General features: G+C 44.7%; 1 protein-coding gene across 1 annotated transcript; it reads right to left on the bottom strand.

Moving 5' to 3' along the window:
• Positions 1 to 203: 203 nt before the first annotated feature.
• LOC141964524 (uracil phosphoribosyltransferase homolog) lies at positions 204 to 17,511 on the bottom strand. The gene is made up of 7 exons (XM_074915055.1): positions 17,205 to 17,511; positions 10,502 to 10,544; positions 5,558 to 5,627; positions 3,235 to 3,297; positions 2,376 to 2,537; positions 1,492 to 1,590; positions 204 to 631 (listed from the first exon to the last, which is right to left on the bottom strand). The coding sequence occupies exons 1-7, from the start codon at positions 17,489 to 17,491 to the stop codon at positions 525 to 527; spliced, it is 831 nt and encodes a 276-aa protein (XP_074771156.1). The 5' UTR covers positions 17,492 to 17,511; the 3' UTR covers positions 204 to 524.
• Between the last annotated feature and the right edge of the window lie 2,835 nt (positions 17,512 to 20,346).

Below are 20,346 nucleotides of genomic sequence, written 5' to 3' on the forward strand. Positions count from 1 at the left end.
AATAACCTATACAGAGCAAAATTCGGAATTGTATCTTTAGTTCTTGACCACCATCCAAAGACTGAAATTTCTGCCAGAATTCAAGGTGACTGCTGAGAACTGGGTCGAGTTCTAAGTGCACCTGTCATTTTGGAAGTGCTCAGAGCGGCTGTAGCAGCTGACCTGGAGTGATGTAAACATTACCATGAGAAATAAAGTGCAGATCTGTGTGATTTAGTTGTTTTATTTTGCTCTTGCAAGCAGCCACAAGACTGGCTATAGAAGAATAAATAAGTTAAAGCAGAGATTGTAGCAATTTATACAACTTCAACACTGAGATGCTTGACTTTGTAATGAGAGAGGGCTTTGTTACTGCACCCGACTCAGAGTTCAGGCAGCAACTGACCAGAACTGATCTAAATCAAGTATTTCCCCCTTTGGCCAAAAAGATTCTTAAGCATGCCCTCAACCAACTCAACAATAATGAAACGTAGAAAAAAGCCTCTTGTAAAATCATACAGTCATATCCATTTGTTCTGAGTGTGTCAGTCTGTTCCAAAATACTTCTGTCCGAAGTGTGTTGGTGCAACAGGATGGACTTCTGTAGTTAAAATGGTGATTTCTGGGAATTCTTGGATGATAGATTTGGCACCTTTTGAGAGAGGACAAAGGCAATAATGACTACAATGCTGCAGCTGAATTTCAGCACCACGTGTTAAATCACAATTAGCAGAAATGTGCAGACAAGTCAGTCTCTGTTCTACTATCTCCACTTCATGTTTATGCCTTAGCTGACTGTCTATGAGGAATTTAGTGGATGGCTTTTCTGGGTTTTCTTATGTGGATATTTCTTTTCTTTACCGTAAGTGATAGTCCCAATCTAATCATCAGAGTGATTATAGGCTGCCAGGGATAATGCTCTGCAGTTCAGTTGACTATTTTGATAATGATTTCTGCCGTAGCTAATTTTTAGAACAATGCAGAAAATCCATTTTTGTACTTTGCAGAAACTTTCTTTTTTGGATCCCCTTTTACAAGTTAAGATCTTTACCACGCAGACAGGAACAGATCTATAGCTTCATTTACCTCACGCTCCTTACAGAACTGGTGTTCTGTTGGTGGCAAAGCACCACAACACCATCCACGGGCTGCTACAGCCCAGAGCAACAGCAGGACGGGCATTGCTTTGTGAGATACTGAAGCATCTTCTGTACCTGGCAGTGCTGCAAATTCCTGCTTTTAGGAATACTTCACCAGTTGCAGTGTTGTCATTAGGTGTAACAGGCTCGTTCCTTTGTGCTAGCCCACTCCACTGCTCACATCAAACATTTCCAGTTCAGCCAAAAAACCCCAAACCCAAACCCCCCTCTCTTCTGAGCACAGTGATGCTGCTATCGTTATTTGCAAAGAAACAGCTCTTCACTGCTGCCCAAAGCACGTGACTAACGTAACTCTTCCCCATTAAGTGTGCTTGGGGCCACTCCTCTGTCCCCCTCGTGCCCCCCAACTTACCATGAGGTGTGGAGAATAGGCTTAGCAGGATAATGACACTGGGTTGTACGCCATGTTCTACAAGGACTTTGACAGCCTCAATGACAGTGTTACCAGTACCTAAAAGGTGAAAAAGGGAGATTTTTTTTCTTTCCTCCCCACCTTGGTGGAAGAACTTGTCCTTGGCCATCCAAGACTGTCTGTGTTAAAGTTGGTGTGTGACTGGATGATGATACTGTCTTTCCCACTGGAAAACTGTCAGCTCTGCATGTATTAACTGTAGAAAACTCGTCTCCTGTTGAAGGAACTTAATCTCTGCTCTGAAACAGCCAACTCTGCCAGGTTTTAAGCACTGAAGTTGGTGGATTTTATTAAAGCCTCAGGCAAGAAAGCTCATCTAAAATAGTAAAATGGCAATTAAGACCTCCATGTGTAGAACCAGAATGAAATCTTAGACTGGAAAAATTATTTCATCCTGAAAAACTCCTTACCATGCTTACCAGGTTGGAGTGTTGGGGTTTTTTTTGGTAGAATTAACTGTATTTATTTTTTAAATAATTTACTCCTAGGATTATGATATTAATCCAAAAATGTCTTTTAACGGCATGAGAAAAAGGCTGTTTGAGTCTTTTCTCATGGCAAAATTTAAAAAATTAAATTTCTATCAAGTCTTAATGCTTCAACTTCTCTCACAAACGCAGGCATGCCCAGATGATTTGCTTTGTATTCATGCTGGTGCAGGCTGACTAATGTATTCTGGCACAGCCTGATAAATTCCCTACTAAGTCACCTAAACCAAGCAATAAACCTAATCAAAGCCCCTGAAATTTGGAAATTTTCCTTTAAGTTCAGCACACTGACTGTTGAGATGAGTCAAACTGTACATAATGATGGAAGACACTTACTTAGTATTGGGTACATGAGTAGAACTTTTCTCCTGTAAATGTCTGGTGGAAACTTAGCATAGTACACTTTCGCTCGTTGCGTCTCCTCGTCGCTCTGTATCAGGATTTTTCCTATGCGGATTGATCTGCAGCAGTCTCGTAAACCTTGTTCCATTGCCTCTCCTCAAAATGAGCAGCAGAAAAAACCCAGCAACAAGTTGTTACACGCTAAGAAATGGCACAGTTGCAAGATGTTACAATTAAATAGACAGTCCAAATATTGTATTGGTGAAGAGTTCTGAAAAGGAGATTTTTTTTTTCTTGCTTCCAAGTGTTGAAAACACTTGAAGGTATTTTCCTTTTTTCTCTGTTCAGACAGAAAAATGAGTCTACTTGGTGTTACTTAGCTCCTGGGTATTAGCGTTCCCACACAGCAGCGCTAAGCTCTCAGAGGCGAGAGCTGGAAATGTCAAAACTAACACGTGGGGTTTGGAGAACATCTGTGAGCTCTGCCCAGAGACACCGCAAAATGTAGTGCAGGAAGCTGTGGGGCCACTGGACTTTACATCCTAGATACAAAGGTTTCTGCAGCTTTGGTGTAAGTAACAGTGACTCTGCCAGCACTGAGCGTAGTTTATTTGGAGACCTGTCTCTGAGCAGAAGTAGTTGGCAGCAAGCAAGGAAGGACAGTTGTCTCCTAAGAAGTTAATAAACATATTACTTGATATTCTGTGATCGGGGAAACCTAAGCAAGAGTAACAACTGGCAGGTTTGGGTACAACTTAGCTGTAGAGAAGTGTTGCCCATTTTTCCAAGGAATTTGCTTACAGGTTTCCAGAACGTTTAATTCATGCTCATTCAACAACCAGAAACTGCCTACCACTTCTCATTATGCTGACTCCGCAGTTTCCTTTTTCAAATCTGACTCCTTCATACTTGTGTCCTGTGAGAGGAAAGAAACCAGATGTCAGTGGCAGCGGTTGCTCCCTTCTGCCCCATCTTAATGCCCCTTTGGGGGATGCTGTTTTAAGTGACCTTAGTGTGAGTGGAGCTGAGATTCCCCTGAATACCCAGGGGACAACAGCAGGTTCCCGTCTCTCAGCAGGTGGCATGAACCCACCTGCACACTGTACCCTGCGGCCCTCCAACAAGCCACGGTAATGGGGCCAAAACCATAACTGGAAAAGAACTTGTGCTTTTTTTACCTTTAAAAGTCATGTCAGCAAATTGGCACAGAAGTGATTCTTTCCAAGTATGTGTTTTATAATTCAGGTATTCTGTGATTATTTTAAATAAAAGATGTTATGCAAAATAAGGATAGACAGTATGCCCCCTAAGAAGTCAGGTAAATGCAGTCCAGTGCTGCAGGTGACAAGAGTTGGAACTGAAATATGATGCTACAATGCTACAGTCATTGTGCTGTTAATCACTGAAAGAAAAAAGCGGGCAATGGTATGCATATGAGAGAGATGAGATAACAATCATCAGTACTGCGAGTTCAGGTCTCTTATTATTTCAAAAATAAAGACAGCAAAGCAAGTTTGTCACAGTCATCATTCTTCAGATCCAACCCCAGAAGCTGGTAGTGAGCTTGCCCAGCACCACTGCTAGGAGGAACATGTGGTTCCTTACAGGTGTCACATAGTCCCCTGCCTGACTGAAAAAAGTCCCAAGGCCCTTAAAGGAGAAAAAACAGGGTGTTCTACTGATGTCCTTGAGGGGTATTCTGTTTCTAAGCCTGGAAAAGCAGAAATCAGCTCTGCTTTGGATTCTTACAAATGCTTGGAGGGGAAGAGCTGAGGATAGGTAAGCAGGAATTCACGCAGAGGCATCCGAATTCTCAAGGGACACTTCCTACTGGAAGGGCTCGCCTGAGGCTATCTTAGCTCCTTCACTGGGCACAGGTATTGGTGTGAAGGGGCAACCACCCTGCCTGCAGAGCTAAGATGGGTTCAGACAATAAGACTCTACCCACAGTGTGGCTGGGAGCAGCAGCAGGAACTCAAGTTTTTTCACCAAGGCAATGTGTGCTCAGAGGGCAAAGTCCGAGAGTCTTGGCCCATGGCCAGGGCAGTGGTCCACTCAAAAACCACTGTAGAGCTTCCAAGTGATGTTACTTGCAGGGACCTGCCAGTCAAACTGTGTAATGCAGCGAGGAGATGATCATCAATCTATCCATCACTGACTGACCAGCAACAGATGTGATGCCAATGCTCAAGAAGTAAAGCACCTGCTGTTTATTTGAAGAGGAGCAAAGGTAATGATTGTGCCTCCTGAGTGCCTTTCTAAACCCCGTTTAGTTTCAGAATTAAGTGTTTTCAGTACATCTTTTCTCTAAGTAAAAGTAAAGATGTACAAATGATTTACTGAGAAGGGCAAAGAGGAAGAAGGCATGAATGTACAAAGCTGCTCTCACCCTGCAGAAATGCAAATAGAATTCTCAGGGGGAAGAGGACTTGCCTGGTGTATGTCTTATGGGTGTGCCGCGGGTTTGTAAGAAGTTGCTGATGCACTAAGTAGTGCCTCTGAGTAATACATGTGACCTTATGTATAGTTACAGTTAACAGGAGCAAACCAAAATTACTGCAATGGGTTTTCTCTAGTGTCAAGACAGCCACTTTTTATTGCCTGCTTATTATTACTCCCAACTGGCCCTCAGTTGCAAAGAGAGATGGAATGGCAAAACTGCTTGAGCCAAGTACTTTTTCTTTAATGGGCATGTGAAATGTCATCAGTTTTATCTCAACATTGCAGTATGGGCAAGTAAACTGATCTTGCACATACACATGTAAACCTTCATCATGGTTTTGCAAGGCCAATTTAAAACCTCAGTAAAATGACAACTTTATGACTGTATGTTTTGCTCAATTGTGTCATTAGGCACCATCTAGCTTCTTCAAAATCAGAAGGGACCTTAACTCTGTACTCTACCCTGAATGTTAAACTGTTCCAGCATCAGGCTCCCCAGAGAAGTGGTCTTGGCACCAAGCCTGTTGGAGTTCAAGGAGCATCTGGATGATGCTCTTACCACGTGGTTCAGTTTTAGGCAGTCCTGCAAGGAGTGGGGAGCTGGACTTGACAGTCCTTACAGGTCCCTTCCGATTCGACACATTCTATGATTCTTGTAACAGTTCCACGTTTTTTGGTGGTAGTTAAGCTTTCACTTCCGGTCCTACGTAGGGGAGGAGTAATTTCCCACATACCTGTTGGAGTGGTCACGGTACATTCTGTGTATGGCAGTTGATTCAGTCCCTCTTCAACCACAAGTCTGATCTGTAGAACGAAAGAGATCTGTCAGCTTAAAGGGATTTGTTATCTGTGGAGATAAGCTACTAGATGTCAGTAGTTTTTACAAGTACTAGGTGAACACCTAACAGCCTGAAGGGTCTAAGGGGTCTCTTTAGTAGTAGTTAGGTACTGAATTTAGAGACCTTTTGGGGGTGATGCCTATGTTTTGTCCACAAATCAAATGGAGGCATCACAAAACAAAATTGGGGGGAGGGGGGGATTCACTGGCAATCATAAAACTGACTTTATTTGTGTCTGGCAGGTATAGACATCACAATTTTTTCTGAAAAAATGAGTGAAACACCAATGCATCTTCATTTTGCTGACAGAAAATACTAGTGAGAAAAAGGGAAAAATCACCATCTCTCAGTTCCCATCAGCTAGGCTCTGAGGCTTATTGTCACATCCGTATTTCTATGACTAAACTGCAGTCAGGCTGCCAGAACAGCCACAGAAGCTGCAGCAATGTATATGCACCAGCGAGTGCCCAAAGACAAGTCAGCAGATTTAGAAATCTCTTTATCACCTTCTTCTTCTGGCACCTGCCAGCTGTGGTTACTACAAGACGCTCTGCCAAGCACCTGTGCTTTCCCATGGCACAGACGACCCAGTTCAGCAGGGACATCTCTACTGGAGGTGCAGCGAGTAAGCCACACACCCCTCCAGCTTCGAGTGGCCAGAAAAACTCCAGCTCTCTCCTAGTCCTGGCCCTGCAGCTGTATCCCAGGCAAAGTTACCCAAACACGTTCATCTGAACCTAGAATGACTGCCAAGGAGAGATGCTCTGGGTATTAAAGATGTCAAAATTAGAGACAAAGATTCACAGGCCAGAACTGCTCAAGGAAAGCTACTGCCAAGCCAAAGATGAAACCTGTTAAGCAAAAGTCACCAGATGATGGCAGAAATGAGGTGATTGCTCCTGGGACTGAGCAAGTATACTGCTCACTTCAGACATTTCTTATTTTGGAAAGAGGGCAGAGCATACTGGAAGATTTTTCTGTCCTTCCATTCTGCCCTAGTTCCTGGCACACAGGCAGCCTCTGCTAGGAAATGGAAACAGTCCCTTAAATTTACAAACTCTCTTTGAACTTATTTTTAGTCATTTTAGTATGACAGTTTTTTCGTAGAGTTGGGTTTGTGGCAGCCATATTCAGGGGTGGTGGTCAGACAAAATCAATGAAGGGGTCAAAGGGTGCAATGGACATATAACGGGAGAAGAGACTGAAAAAAAAATTAATGGGGTAATATTTCCACTGTAGCAAAACTGCATATGGGAAACATCCTTCAGAATTGTCAGTCCCCTTTCTGCTCGACTCATTGCATATTTGGTGACTCTAGGAAGCATATGCATAGAAGCCAGCTCTATTACCTTCCTCCTCCTCCTCCTCCTCCTCCTCTTCCTCCTGTCTCTCTGCAAGTAGAGTTTTTGACTAGTCTTTTTACTCAGTCACTTTAATCCCGAGACTTAAGACACCAGTGTTCTTCTACTGAAAGACACATCTTCTCACATAAACAAGCCAAGAAATCCTTAATTTAATTTTAGGTTTCTGGGACATTTGTACACAGTGGGGGGTTTTTTTAAGTTATTTCACAAAAAATCCAACCTGTGAGCCAGGTTTGGAAGAAACGCTTTTTTTTCATACTGCTGTCATGCTGGCAGGGTTACCATTGCTCCACATAATCTGCCAAAAGTTTAGAGTAAACCAGTGAAGGTCTACAGTCAAATAATTTCCTTGGGTTTACTACATGTATCAGTGTTTTATGCAGAGGCTGGGAAGGATTCTTCTGTAAACTTGTCAGTGTTGATAAAACATTTAATTTTGCACTATGCTTCCTGCTGCCTCCATGCTCTGGGATTATAATTTCCACCTCTTTTCTCTGGCTCTGAGAACGAGCAGGCCTGCTCCTCTCCCTGAGAGCTGGTTACCATCACTTGGAAGCTAAACCAAGTATTATGGCCCCACACAAAGCAGGGAAATAAAGCTTTGGTCACAAGGTAGAAGAGTTTGACCAGAAATTAAAACCATGAATTGAAGTTACCAATAACAAAAAGTCCATTTTTAATTGGGGAAAAAAAAAAAAAGCTAAAAGGGCTGTTAATTTCTAGCAGGCCTAGTTAAACTGTCAAGGCTTACGGAGTTACACTGGAGTTTTAGATTAAGCATTTAATGCTTATATACAAAATTATATGTCAACGTGCTCACTTATTATAGTTCTACATTTAAGATTTACCCCAGAAGCTCTGCAGTCAGCAAAGGGAAATACTGTTTGCTTTGAACCTTCATTAGTACAAGATCTGTTAGAACTGTTAGCAAAAACAACAGTTAATAGAGGTCCAAGGAGTTTTAGCGAGCTACCACATAAACATTTCAAGGATATGAAAATGTTAGTGAAATCTACCTTTGTTCAACCAATTAAGCACATGAATAAAGTCTCATCACCACACTCCAATACCACTGAAGAAATCAGGTTTGAGCAGTGCCTCAGAGTCCATGAACAGAGAAATCTGGATACAGGAAACTACAGAAAGCAGACTGACAGCACTCCCATTTAGAATAGGTGTAATCACTAAATAAGGAAACCAGCCATGGTACATCTTTCAACTTCTGGATCACAGCACTGGCAGTGGCTTTCAGAAACTCTGCTAACCTTTACTGCCTGTTAACTCCCTTCTCTCACAAGTATCTTTGAGCATTTCTTTTGTGTCATCCCCTTACATGTGAAACAAATTGCCAGAAGAAAAAAACATACCACCAGAAATTAATCCGCTTCAGTGTGTCCCTCCTTAAGACCTCTTCCTACGGTGCTCTTATGAGATACTGCCACTAACAGCTGCCAAGCTGGGAGCAAGCTTAACCTCACGCTCATTTCCTCTCTGCGACAAGATCTATTTTGTTACCCTACAATCCCATGCATATCATATGTTTCTTCTTTTCATATATTGCATCTTGCCATTAAGCTCCTCTTTGCTAACTGGGTGGAAAATATAACAAGTCTTAACTATGTTTGGGCCCCACCAAGTTTAGTAAAGACCACATTCCACATGAAACTGTAACTGTTCTTTGTCACACCTAGGAATAGCATACAGAAAATGAGATATTCCTACATATTGTTTTGCATAAAATTCCTCCAACAAAACGGAAAACAGACTGGTAGGTTCTGTGTCAAACAACTGCATGATCAGCAAACAGGTGTTTCTGTGAAGACCAGCTCCCTATCTGTACAAGTGCTGGCCAGCCCATAGGAGATCCTGGTACAAGTGCCTGAACTTATCTCACTGCCTGGAAGCTGCAGTTTCTAGCAACGAGGGGGGAAAAAATCACTGCTTCCCTCAGAATGGCGCAGGACCTGCCAGTGAAGTGAGAAGGTACGTGGGACAGATCCTTCACACTAACTAATGACAATAAGGTACAGTCAAGACTGTTAAGGGTTTTCCTGTCAGTATTAGAATAGTCATTGTTTATATCTTTTTTAAAAATACACATTAGCAATATAGTGCTTCTCTTTAATTCAATGAAGTTGGCAGGAATGAATGCTCCTTAAAGGGTGCAGCATGATGGGAACCTAATACAAGGTAAAGTAAGAATGTTAACCAGAAACCCTTCCTGTGAAAGGAGTACTAGTGGGGAAGGGGCCTGACCCCTGCACTGGAGACCTGTACCCTGTAAATGTGTGGGATTGCTGGTGTTGGCCTTCACTGGCTTCCTGAATCTCATGAAGAACTTGAAACTAGAAAACCCAGGAAGAATGACACATAGCTGAGCTAGTCTTTCACGGGTGCTGGATGTTTCCTGGGCTGTTCCCACTCGTCCAATGAACTGTAAAGGACACGTGTCTATTTAAATGGTATCTGCTGAGAACTGCTGGCACAGAACCAAGGTGGGGCTGCGACTTTCTGCCTGTCCCTTATGAAGTACTCCTGGCAAAGAAGGCACTCCAGTCAGTCACTTGATCTACACATTATGAGTGATGGCACTTGTTGGCTTGGGCCTTTACTGCTCTTGGTGAATGCAAGAAACATCCTCAAGAAGGAAAAAGCAGAGGGGAAAGTGAAAAGGCTGCAAAACAAAAACCACTGCAGTCACAATCTTAGGTTGCGGTCATATCTAAAGCTCTGAGCAAGCCTGGATCAGGCATGGATTAAGATTGGACTCATCACAGGAAACCTGCCTGCTGTAGCCTCATCTGCTAGAGGGGGAAAGAAAAGACTTTCCTTGTTAACGAACATGGATTTGCAAACAGCAAACACCCTCATGAATACAAGGAAGTATACGTGTGGGCGTGCTGTGGTTTTCTCTAAGCATGTAATTTAGATGAGGTAAAGGTTGCATTCCCAGCAGTCTTTGTTCTGACTTACTAAAATGTGTGAAAACTTGAAACTGATTTGTCCCTGCTAGCAACTACCATATGGCCAAAAACAAATTCCCCATGTGGATGCACCCAGAGCGACTAATCTAATACACACCATGTGCCAGGAGGCACTCCTGCATGCAAGCGATTGGTAACATCCAGACTGGAAGAAATTGTACAGCTCTGTTGGCAAGATCAAAAGTAGTGTTTCAAATTAAAACTGAATTATCTCTAGCCTCTGTGCATCTGTTTTTAAACAGTATTCTCTTCTTACTACTGCTCTCTATCCTGAAGTAGTTGTGTTTGATAATAACATGGCTTCTGGAACCCTTTGAGATGAAAGCAGTCCATAGCAGAGAATATAAATCCCTATATAGAAAGTTGCTGTCAAGCATCATTTCCTTTGTGTAGAAAAGTTGCTCGCACACCACCATTATTCTGTCCTGAAAGACCCATCTTATAGAAGAGTTACAAACTACAATACCAAGAAGGAGAAATTCTTCACCTACCAGACGATCGGCAGAAAATACGAAGTCTCCTCTACTGGATTTCCTGAAAAAGGTAATAATTTATATTTTAAACTGGGGAATAATTTTAAGGACATTGCTTAAATATAATATTAATTCAAGGGCAATATATACTAAAGGCAGTTCAGAGAAGAGTGTCCTACCATACACAAAACTTATCGCACAGAGATTCCGCTTCACGGGTTTTGTACTTGGTGGTAAAGATTGAGATGCAGAGAGCTAACGCAGGGGTTTGCCTCTTACTACTGGCAACACTGCTGCACTGTACCAGCAGCGATTAAAGCATAAGGACGATATTCTGTAAGTTTTCCATCGTACTACCATTCCAGCTCAGCTCCAAAACACCTCACAAGCTCAGACGTGCACTGACCTGGTACATTCCCTACAGCTCTGAGTGAGAGAGCTTTGCTCCGCCTGTTCTTAAGTCAATCAGAAACCAGGGGACAATGATAACGCAGATCCCTAGCCCTGAGACCAACATACCTGATAAGCAGGATATATCTTATCTGGAATTCATTCATAGTGTGACTAGATTAGTGAATCTGAGACTAAAATGAGCAGGGATTAACGAGTATTCCCATGAAAACACCTCTGCTGTTGTATTAGCTTAGGCGCAACCTTTCGCCCGTGTGACTGCAGCTTTGGGCCCATTCAGAAGCCAGAACAAGCTCACTGCCTCCTGCTACACACTGCCATTGTAGGCCATGTTAAAAGCTTGAATTTTAAAATCAGTTTTTAACACCTTGCTTCCCATGTCAAGACCAACTCTCACTACACAAGAGTAGGACAATTTTCCAATTAAAGAGCCAACACACTATGCTAGCCTTCAAAACACTCAAGACAAAGCATCACCATCATAAGCAGGTACTTTAAAATGAAATTTTCTATTAATCACAGCAGGCATACCCCTCTTACTTTCAAGCCATGACACTCTGGATATCTCCTTAAATACCATAGAGTTTTGCATTTAATCCCCAAGATTCTGCAACATCTTACGTTTTACATGAGTGAAAGTCAAGACATTTGTCTGCTTATTTCCTAGGCAACTGGTAACTCAGCCACGCTAAAAAAAGTTTTAAAAAGAGTGTCAGCCTAAGCTAATTTCTTTCCTTGTGCTAATAACACACTATTAACACTGTTTTGTTGGGATTTTTTTCCTTCCTTCTGGTAATGACAGGATATTCGTGACTTTTTGCTACTTCAACATTAACCAGACAAGCAATGCTCAAAAAAAAACCCCAATCCAAAACCTGCTACAATTATACAAATTGATTTTATTAAGATTTTTGAAGGGATTCATATTTCCACCTGGGGTGTGTATAAATATATTTTTTAAATGGAAGTAGAAAACGTGTAGGTGGTGCATCCAGGTTATTCCAGACTGCAGCATTTCAGGAAATTTAGCCATGTTTTGTGAATGAGTGGTAAGACAAACCCAACAATGTCAAGACTGTGGTTTTGACTGCAAAACAATACATGTTTAGAGTGAATACTATGAGTTATTAATACAAATTACTAGGCTTTAAATTAACTGTTTTTGCAAGGAGACACAGATGTTTTTATGCACAGTTCACTGAAGACCCTTAGTCAGTTGTGCCTGGTTTTGGAGGGGAGGAGGACAACAGAAAGCAACGGTGCACAAAAGTGAGAGAAGAATAATAGTAATACTGAAAAATGACAGACCTCTTGCACACCAGCAGCTGGAAAGCTGTAACCAGATTTCAAGCACCACATCATATGAGAACTGCTAGGGGCCAGAAAAAAATGCTTATGTGAAAACACTGTAACTGTTCACCTTAAATACCAGATAGAAGTGTAGAAAGTAATGAGCCATGGCAGACTAGAAACTTCCTCAGCTTCTTAATCAAAGTAACAAGGTAACAGCTTAAAAAAATGAAGCATTAAACCCTGACTTGTAGCACAGGGCTAACAACACGAAGATTGTGCTGAACAATAGAAATAGTTTCATTTTGTTTCTAAAGGTATGGAAGCATGCCTGATGTACAATTAAAGTCACATTGTGTGCCTTAAAGAGATGAGAAGATACACTTTTTAGGGAACATACAGTAACACAATCTAACTGCAGGGTTTCTTCCTGCTTTAGCACTTGGTACTAGTTACAACCACTGCTATGGCTGTAGGCTATGCAGGTCATGCTCTGACACCTTAGTAATTCCTGTTTCTCTAGTTACCTTACAGAACTTCTTCAGAGACACGCAGGGCACTGTGAAGGCAAGACTGAAAAAAAGCCACTTCCCTAAACAGAATTTGTAAAAGGCCTTTACAAGAAAGCTTAAGACACTGGATGAACTGTTGCCATTAAGTGGAGATGATGTAACTGGGAAACAGGACCATGTTCTACCTGCAGCACTTCAGTACTTAATTTTCTTCAGTGCCTGGGCTGGGGGGGTGGTACATGAAAGGGATCTCACCCTTCCTGCCTGCAGTAGTCATCTTTACTCATCACAGGCAAGTTACACACTCCTGAATCATCCTACTCTGTACAGCAGTCAGGACTGCACGCCCTACTGCTTTTCTGTCTTCATTTCTATATTGTTCACTCAGTTCCCTAGGGAAGAAGAAGCCTGAGCAGAACACAACAGAATGATCTCACATAACAGACACGATAACCTTCAAATACCTACATTTACATCATGTCTATTGTTAAATCAGTTAAAATGACACTACCGAACTGAGCTAATGAACTTGCTTCTACAGAAACCACAGCTCTACATTACAAACTGCTGCACTACTCATTTCAGCTTGCAGATCCCTGGGTTCTAATCTGTGCAGGCCAGAAATGACTCTGAGATCATACCCTCCTTAGAAAGAGGCTGGAACTGTTCCCAAATGTTCAATACTTAAATGCATCAGTTCACATCCCAATAGAAAGCTCAAAATTCATATCCAACACACAGCGTAAAAGGCATCTGCCGACTCGTGAAGCATTCACTAGAAGGAAAAGTGAACAAGCCTGAGGAAAAAACAAGCAAACACATGCGCACTCGAGTTGAGGTGATCTATCCATCTCCCCGATTCTGGCACACAGACCTACTTCTTGTTAACTTTAATGAAGCAAAATAAATACATGGTCATTTTAGTCTATCAGACAGCCACTACTGATTCAGCCAGCTGTCTCTGAACCCACCACAGGACATGATGACCAGCCACATGAAGGTGGGTTTTTCTTTATAAACTGGACAGTCACTCCATTGAAAGGTCATGATTTCTTTTAATCCTCTCAGGAACAAGGAAAGAGCTTTCCACCTTCCTGAGCAGCTAACACTATGGTCCCTGAGGTCTTCTGCATCTGGCCTGACCATCCTTCGCTCCACATAAGCATGCCTGATTCTAACTTACATTGTACTGTGAGTATCTATCCCTTCCTTACTTCACACTAAGTCCTAGATTGACTGCTTTTTCCCTACTTTTGTTCTGTTTTTCTCCTCCCAGTAGTTTGCCTTTTAATTTCTGCCCTTTCAGGTGACTGCTATACCTGGAACATGCATCTTCTGCAGCATTAAGTAATCCAAATATCCTCCTTGAGTTAAGACAGTTCTGGTGTTACCTGCTCTTTTTTTAATCCAGAAAGAAAGAGTAAGTGATAGGTATCTAATTGTCCTGTAGATGACACAGCTCTTCCCCCTTCCCCAAGCAGTGTATGTGAACATACCCTTTTTCAGTTTAAATGGGATTTTTTGAACAGTATAGCTCCTCTTAGCTATAAAGCTGCTTATTCATAAATATGATACTTCTTCTGAGGAATTTCTTTTAGCACTTGGTTTGAATGCTACAGTGGTCACAGAGTCCTCTTAAGGCAGATTTCACCTGCCCTGAAAAAGGTCACTGCAACAGTTTCTAACCAGTGCATAAGAAATCCTCTCAGCCTTGCAGCTGAGCATGTTTTAGCATCTTTCTGAATGACAGGTACTAAAAGGCCAGTCTGAGGTCTCTCATTTACTGAGGTGCAGCTGACTTTGAGACAGAACATAAAAATAAAAGTTTCCCCACTGTCCTTACATACCAAGCCTACACCTGCCTTTCTGAGCAGGTTGTTGACCAGTTTTCCTCACGGCTTGGGAAGAGAGCTTGGAAGTGACAGTTACATCTCCACTGCCAGGGCAGTGCCACACTCAGAATAAAGTACATTTAATTCATTATTTACAAGTCTTATTCTATACTTCCCCTTACCAAAGTCTTGTGCATGAAGCTGATGCAACTCTAAAAAAAACTCTTCAGAGTTAAAATACCAGCTGCTAGTTTCTGGATAAGCTCACTATAACCAGAAACTTCATTAAACATATTTGCAAGAGTTCAAAACCTACTTAGAACAAAATTAAAAAGCCTAGTTGGGTACAATAACCACAGTGCTAGTACTTGCCTAGATATCAAAACTACATGCTATTTCCTTTTTGCAAAGCTCAAAACCTTTCACAGGCCATCACCAAGCCTAGTTTGGATTTCCCCTCTCTCTCTCTCTGCTTAGCGCACTCGCAACTTCCCTTTCTGCTCTGCAAGGAAGCTGCCAGGCAGACACTCTCACCTGCAGAGATCTTTCGTATGGGCTTGCCACAATCGCCCTCCTTACATCCAGACTGCATTACCCCTGTGTGCTCCTGCCTGCAATGAGATTATGTTTTTCCACAATGCTTTGAAGATTAAAAAAAGCCACTAGTTTAAGGAAACAAGGCTCATGTAAACTAATAAAATTAGATATTGTCTTTGAGAGATGATTATTAGCTTTGCATTAAAATGTATTAGTGTTATTAGCTACAAAGTTAAGCACTCAAGAACCAGGAAATACCAAAACACATCGACTATGCAGATGGACAGTTAGGAAACAAGGGGAAGAACCCAGTCTGTTACTGCAGAGGTTAGAAGTGCCAGTGTGTTGCAGGAAGAGAAGGTTTTATGCAGAGCCTGACCACTCTATGGATAAACTTGATTTCACACCTCTGTGCCTGATAATGGTTCTTGCATCACAGTAGGCAAATGTGCTTTTAATAGATGGCCACTAATGTTTGTCATACGTAGACTTCTAAAACACCTTCGTGACTCACAAGGTACGGTGGCAGCAAGGACTCTTGCTGACACAAACTGACAACAGTGCCTTCAATAAAGGCAGTCTCTTTTGCAGGTAATATGCCCTAGGCAAACAAACAAACTGTTCTCTCCTTGTCTGCCTCCCTCCAATACTGTCTCTCTTGCATTCCTCCCAGCACATCATGGTCTAGTCCCTATGCTATCCCCAACATACTGTTCCAAAACCATTATTTCTGCCTAATTTGTTCCAGTCCCTGCTCCTCAAACATCTGATTCCAGTCCACTTTCCTTTCAGCCAGTCCCACTTTTCTCCGATCTTTTTCTTATTTCTAGCTCTCTCAGGCTACTCTTGTGGCCACCCTTGTTCCAAAATACTTAAAACACACACACGCCCCACACACACACCCACTCACTCCCAATAGTCTACAAAGACTTGGCCCTTACATTTTCTTTGATGTGGTAGTCCCAATCTTCAGCAAACTTGTGTGATTTTCCTGCCATTTATTCTCAAACCTAGCTCCTGTCCTTCACCAATCTTTAAATCCAGTCTGTGCTCCTACACCTGCGTTGTCTTAACCCACTTCACAAGAACACTACAGATGCAGTTGCTATTCCGTCAGAAGCTCACTGAATGTGTGACGGGAGAGAGGCACTGGGTTGTTAACATACTCTGAGGACTGGTAAGACAGTGCAGCGGACATCTAGCCAGCACTGAATATTGTGGGAAATTTGCATTTGTTTATTTGATGTAGAATTCAGACACCTGTACAGGCCAGGCTGGCACCGGGCCAGGCGGTGGTGGTGTATCCTGCGAGGCAAGTTTTCCTGCCAACGTGATGCGGGACACAGCGCTCACAAGTACCTGCAGCCACCGCGACCGGGCAAGGGTCCCCACCCCGTCCCGCCTTCAGCGTTCGACACCGAGACAGCGGTGGCGAGGCCCGGCTGCCGGTGCGGCAGTGAGCCACAGCTCGCGTCCCCAAGGGTTTTATGCCCCTTTGCACGGTGATGGTGACGCGGCAAGCAAGCCGTGAGCCGCCCGCGGCGTGCAGGGACGCAAAAAACCCGTGCGAGGTATCGAAACCCGCCGAATGAATGTGTCACCCACGGCCCCGAGGCGGAGGTGGCGACCGAAGAGCCGGCGAGGGCCGCTGAGGCGGGGCGGGGCGGGGCCGGGCGCAGCGCTGGCGCCCACCGGCGGCGTCCCCTCGCCCCGCCCCGCCCCGCCCGCACGTCAGCAGCAATGGCCGCGCGGCGGAGGCGCTGGCGCTGGGCCCGGCGCGGGAGCGCGCCCCGCACAGAGGCCCGTCCGCCGTCCCCCGGCTCGGCCACCGGTCCCGGCGGGGGTCGCCTGGCTGCCGGGGCAGCCGCGCCGGGAGCCCACGAGCGGCGGACGCCGCCGCATCCCTCAGGAGGCTGCGCCCCGCACGGGAGCCGGCACAGGCGGGTCGGCCGAGAGCGGGCTCGGCGGGACTGCGGCTCCCCGAGGGAACGGGGCGGGGGGCCGGCGGGCGGCCATCCCCCCACGGACTCCCCCCACCCGCCCCGCCCCGGCCCGGCCCGGCCCCTCCTCAGGCCACGCTTCCCGGCACCGCGCGGCCTCCGCGGACGCTGCCCGCCCGCCCCGCCGCCGCCCGCTCACTTGTCCCTGATGATCGTCTGCAGCTCCCGGAGCTGGTCGTTCATGGGCAGCAGCTTCAGCTGCGGCCCGATCGGCGCCGCGCCGCCCTCCCCGGCGGGGATCGCCGCCGCCGCCACCCCGTTGCTGCTGCTGCTGCTGTCCGGGCTGGGGCAACCGCTGTCCCCGCCGGGCTCCGCGAAGCGGATCAGCCGGGAGCCGCCGCCCGTTGTCGCTGTCGCCGTCGTTGGCGGCTGCTCGTCCTGCGGCCGCGGGCCGAGCCGCTGGTTCTGGCAGGGCATCGCCTCCATGCGCCGGGGCGCGCCCCCGCCCCCCCCCCCCCCCCCCCCCCGCCGGTCGTTGCCGCCACGCGCCACGCCGGCCCCGCTTGCGCCGCCGCGGGGGGGGGGGGGCGCGCCGGCCCGCCCTCGCTCTATTGGCTGGCGGCGCCGCCACTCTAGGCCGCGGCGGGAGCGGAGGCACGGGAGGCGGGGCGGGGCCGGGGGGCGCCGAGGGCCGGTCGGGGTCCGCCGCCAGCCAGCGGGGCCCGGCGGGAGCTTCGCCCTCTGCGGCGCCCCCCGCCGCCCCCGGCGTTCCGGCAGCTTTTCCTCGGAGATCCCGTTTCAGCTGCAGGACCCACTCGGCGAGGGCCGAATGCCGGCCCAGCGCACCCGCCGCATGGCGCGGAACTTCTGCCTCAGGGGGTTTCTCTCTGGTTGGTTTTTGCTTGGTTTTCGGGGAATTTCAAGACAATGCAAACTGTAGACATTAGTTCAGGGTCAGAGGAGAGGAGGTAGGATTCAAGGAAGTCTGTATGTGTAATCATGAATTTTCCCTGAATACAAATGCCCAATTGTCACATTTATGTGTATGTCTGCAGAGACATTCTGATCCATCCGAGCTGCAGCACAGGCTCTCAGCCATACGATATGTGTCCAGGATTTCCACCGTATCAGGATCTTGGGACATGTGCTACGCTGCACATCCTGCCTGTGGGTAAGGAAACCCTGAATTGTGGTATCACAGCATTGATAGAGCTCCAATGCCTCTGAGGGAGATCTACAAAATCACTCGACAAACATGCATTGCCAAACCTCACAATGCCATTCTGAGAAGACCGTATTACTACAGTCTTGTCTTTGTTAAATAGGGAGCGAGGAGCAGGTTCCATATGCCTGTACACTGCATCAGCGATAGAATCTCTCACATGCTTCCAATAAGGCCTGAAAATTGAAGGTGGAAAACATGCATTTGATGGTTACGTTCATACTCTCTTTAGTACAGACTAGCACTGATTCGTTGTCTAACATAGTTTCAAAGTTCTGAAGCAAGCCCCAGCTGCCTAAGAAATAAATCTATTCCTCTCATGAAACACAAAGAGGAATGTTTAGTGTTCTGACGGAATGTTGGAAATGGTGCTCTGTCATTCGTCTCACACTGAAAAACTCACCAGCAGACTGGTGGAGAGGAGGTGATTAATTTTGAAAAAGGGATTAAAAGTGGGAAATGCGAGCAGCTTGGTTTACAGATAACTAAGGGGTGACTATACCCTGTGCTGTGAACGTGTAAGAAGGGAGAGAAATTATTAATGATGAAAGAAGGAAAGAGAACGGGAAATAAGGGGATCAAATGAAATAGAGAAAAGCTGAAGGTAAGTATCTGGCAAGTAATTGTCATCATGGAACTGTGACAGGATACTTGGTATCCCCTCATTTAAGATGTTTAGACTGAAAATGGCTAAGGCATGAGAATATTATCTGCACTGAAAAATCTGGCATCACTTATCTGTGTACAGCTGTAACAACATCAAGTGGCTATGTGGTATTTGAGGGATAATTTTATGATTCATAATTTTAATATTCCATTATCATGCACTAAGAAAAAAAATCAGCCTTAGAATTTTGACTTTCTGTGCTAATGCACAGCATTTTATTTTGGCCACACTTTTAAGGCTAATAAAGTGCTTAATATGTTTGACATTAAAATTTTCCCTGCAAATTTTGCCTTTACTTGCTGTTCTTTCTTCAGTAACTCTCCCATGCTGCTGGTTTCATTTCCTCCCCCTACTATTTCAGCCTTTTTTCCAGTTACAATCTTCTCTTTCTCCTTCTGATATCAGTTTATTTACAGGATACTGGATGACTGGTACCTGCACAAGGCACTGCACAAACCCCAAGAGAGACACGGAAAGAAAAAAAAGAGGCCATATATACCTATTGTGGTCAGAAACATGGCAACCCCTTCTCTCCCAGTGACCTCACCAGAAGAACAAAGCTTATGCTGTAGACAGAGAAAGCTAACAGGCGAGTTTTATAACTTACACAGTTTAAAGCAGCTTGCCAGAAAAACAAAAAAATCTGTTTCTCTGCAGATTTAGTGTAGAAGTGGAGGATCTCCTTGGAGACAGACAGAAATCAATGCATGCTCCAGAGTTGACCCTCAGAAAAGATAACAGAAGCAGCTCAGTAGAAGGAATAGAAACTCTGGGAATGGAAATAGCACAGAGGAGATTTGCGAATAGAATCCTAAAATATATCTAATCTGGACCTTTCCACATCACTGCTCCAAGCACCACCAAATATTATGCTGCTAATACTAAAATACTAAAACACTGAATGCTAAAAATCTGTGGCAAACTAATATTGTACTAATTGGAGGGGTGCACTTGGGTATACTCTGGAGTACAGCCATCAGTCCTTCCAAGAGCTGTGCAGACAGCAAACCAGGGCTTGAGAACAAGGTCAGGGTGCTGAACGAGGGCGTGTTATACCCTGACATGCAGTACAGCTATGTCAGGGATGTCTCAGTATCCCCAACAGCAAAAGGAAGACAAAAAATGATGGCACCCCTGACATGGGTGTTGGCATGAAGACTAATTTACTCATGTTTTCTCAACACTTTCAAAGCATCATCTGCCTAATAAAAAATACTAGAAGTGGGTACTTAGATAGGTTTTTTTCCTGTAAAAACTATACATCAGGGTGTAATGCAGAAGCACAGAAATTCCAGGTGTAGTTATTACATACCTCATAAAATCAAGGCATTTCAGAGACAATAAACTGGAATTAATTTATTCAATTTATTTCAAAATAGATCAATGGGGGAAAATGGAGTCAGAATGGAGAAAAAAATTACATTTGCGGATGGATGTGAACTGTGAAATACA

The sequence above is a fragment of the Athene noctua genome, chromosome 11, assembly GCF_965140245.1.
Source record: "Athene noctua chromosome 11, bAthNoc1.hap1.1, whole genome shotgun sequence".
In the NCBI taxonomy this organism is placed as follows: Eukaryota; Metazoa; Chordata; class Aves; order Strigiformes; family Strigidae; genus Athene; species Athene noctua.